Raw genomic sequence first — 2,165 nt, forward strand, 5'->3', positions numbered from 1 at the left:
GATATGTGCATGAGAATCAGAATATTGGTGATGATGGCAGCAGGGTTATAAGGTAAGCAGCTGAACACTAATAAGAACAGGGAAAGCGTTGGCGAGCAGGTTCAAAGTGCATCAGTAGCAGAGAGCCAGTCCTGAGCAAGAAGGTGACGGTACACCTTTTTCTTAAAGCTTTGCATGTGAGGCTGGGCGGGTGGGTGGTGGAACAGGTCTGGTGGCAGGGCATTCCATGTTGCAACGGTGCAAGCAGGGAATCCTTGGAGACAGCTATTCCGGGTGTTGGCAGGCAGGCCAGTTGTCATCTGGTATGGATGGGAATCCTGCAGCTGGAGAGACTGACGGGTAGGTCTTGTCTCGGGGGCACGGTGAGTGGCTGGTTTAGGCAGCATCTGCTTCAGAGGGCTGGATGCATCTAGATAGCAGAGCTTGTAGGTATAGGCAAATGCAGCTACCAGGCGACGGAGTGCCAGGCTAGGGAGCCAAGTACCTGCTCCGATGATGTGGAGGGCCCTTCGCTGGATCTGGTCCAGCTTCTTAAGATGGGACGAGGGTGAGCCCATCCACACTAAGGGGCAATACTCGAGTGTGGGTCGCACAAAGCCGTTGTAGACGCGTTGGCGGTTCTCGGCGTCCAGAATGGGAGACGCTCGCTTCAGGAAGCCAATCCGCTGGTTAGCACGGGAAGCTAGGGAACGGAGGTGGAAGGAGTAGCTCAGGGTGTCGTCAAAGGTGACTCCCAGGAGTTTCAGCCGACTCTCTATCCAGGTGTCGCAGTTTCGCAGAGACTGCTTGTTCAATACGCGTCTCAGAGAGTGTCGCAGAGTGACTATCACGGAATGTCAGTTTGCGGACGATTCGTCACTGTTCGCCAGAACCTACGGCGGTGCTGAAAGGGCCTTGGCCACGTTTCGACAGGTTGCAGCATCTTTTGGCCTGTCAGTCAATCTGGGCAAAACTAAGTTCATGCCTATGGGCGTTGGTGTGGTGGCGTCGAATATGTTGCCTTTGGGTGGAACCGTCGAATGCGTGGACAGCTTTCGCTATCTTGGCTGCCAGATCACTCCTGATGCTAGGAGTAGCTTTGATGTCTCTCGCAGGATCGCCGCGGCTTCGGGTGCATTTGGCGCATTGAAGAAAGCTGTGTTTGCGAACTCGGAGTTTCCTATCGGTCTCAAGCGTGTTGTGTACGGAGTCACTGTGTTGGCGGTACTCCTCTATGGTGCTGAGAACTGGACACCGAGGCAACGGGATCTCCAGCGTCTGGAGTCGTTTCACCTGCGATCTATACGCATGGTCCTGGGCATCAGTCGGGCGCGCCAGATGGACGAGCACGTGACAACCCTTCAGGTACGGCAGTGGTGGGGTGACATGGAGCAGGTCTCTGACAAGGTCCGGCGCCGTCGTCTCCAATGGCTGGGCCACCTGGCTCGCATGGATGACCGTATTCCCCACCAATTGCTCTTTGGTGCCTTGCCGTCTAAACGACCTCCACATGGCCCCCGGAAGAGGTGGAAAGACCCAATCAAACATGACCTGACGGCGGTGTCCATTGGCATGAATGAGTGGCTTGAAACAGCAGATGATAGGTCTGAGTGGAGAACCAGGTGTCAGGATGGAGTCTACAGTGTGGTATGCTCTCGTGTACAACCTGCCGTGAAACCACTCCTGTGTATGGTCTGCACATGCCGTTTCAGCCGTCCTCAAGACATCGCTAGACATAGTTGCACCTCCCGTCGCTCCGCAAAAGCAAAAAACAAACAGTGAAACAGCCGTTCACGTCCCGCCGGACTCGCAGGGCCTCATGCCGCGTCTCGAAGACAGCACTCCTTCAAGTCACCCCCCCCCCCCCCGTTTTGGGGACACATAGCCAATCGTTGCAGTGGACGAAGGAAGGAAGGTGTTGTGTGCCAGCTAGTTCGGTTGGTGGGTACACTTATGCCTGATTGTGTTGGGTCTGTTGCCAACGGTCTCAGCTACTTGAAGGTGTAATGTTGTACCTGCCACCTTTGTTGGTTCCAGGGTTCATATACTTTCTATTTGAAGTATACATACCTGTTAACCATGGACTGCTTCTGGCTAGATTAACTCTTGTGTAATCAATGGTGCTAGTGAAGCTAATATCAGATCCACTCTGATTTAGTCACCCACACTAGTAGCACGTATTACCT

At 54.0% G+C, this 2,165-nt stretch overlaps 1 protein-coding gene across 1 annotated transcript in view; it reads left to right on the plus strand.

The window, feature by feature from the left end:
• Positions 1-1,712, plus strand: part of LOC135816502 (uncharacterized) — a 3,251-nt gene extending 1,539 nt beyond the window's left edge. The window contains exons 2-3 of the mRNA XM_065329698.1: positions 763-1,626; positions 1,692-1,712. Coding sequence (XP_065185770.1) covers positions 763-1,626; positions 1,692-1,712 — 885 coding nt within the window. The remainder of the gene's footprint in view (positions 1-762; positions 1,627-1,691) is intronic.
• Positions 1,713-2,165: the final 453 nt, after the last annotated feature.

The sequence above is a fragment of the Sycon ciliatum genome, chromosome 5 (assembly GCF_964019385.1).
Source record: "Sycon ciliatum chromosome 5, ocSycCili1.1, whole genome shotgun sequence".
NCBI lineage: Eukaryota > Metazoa > Porifera > Calcarea > Leucosolenida > Sycettidae > Sycon > Sycon ciliatum.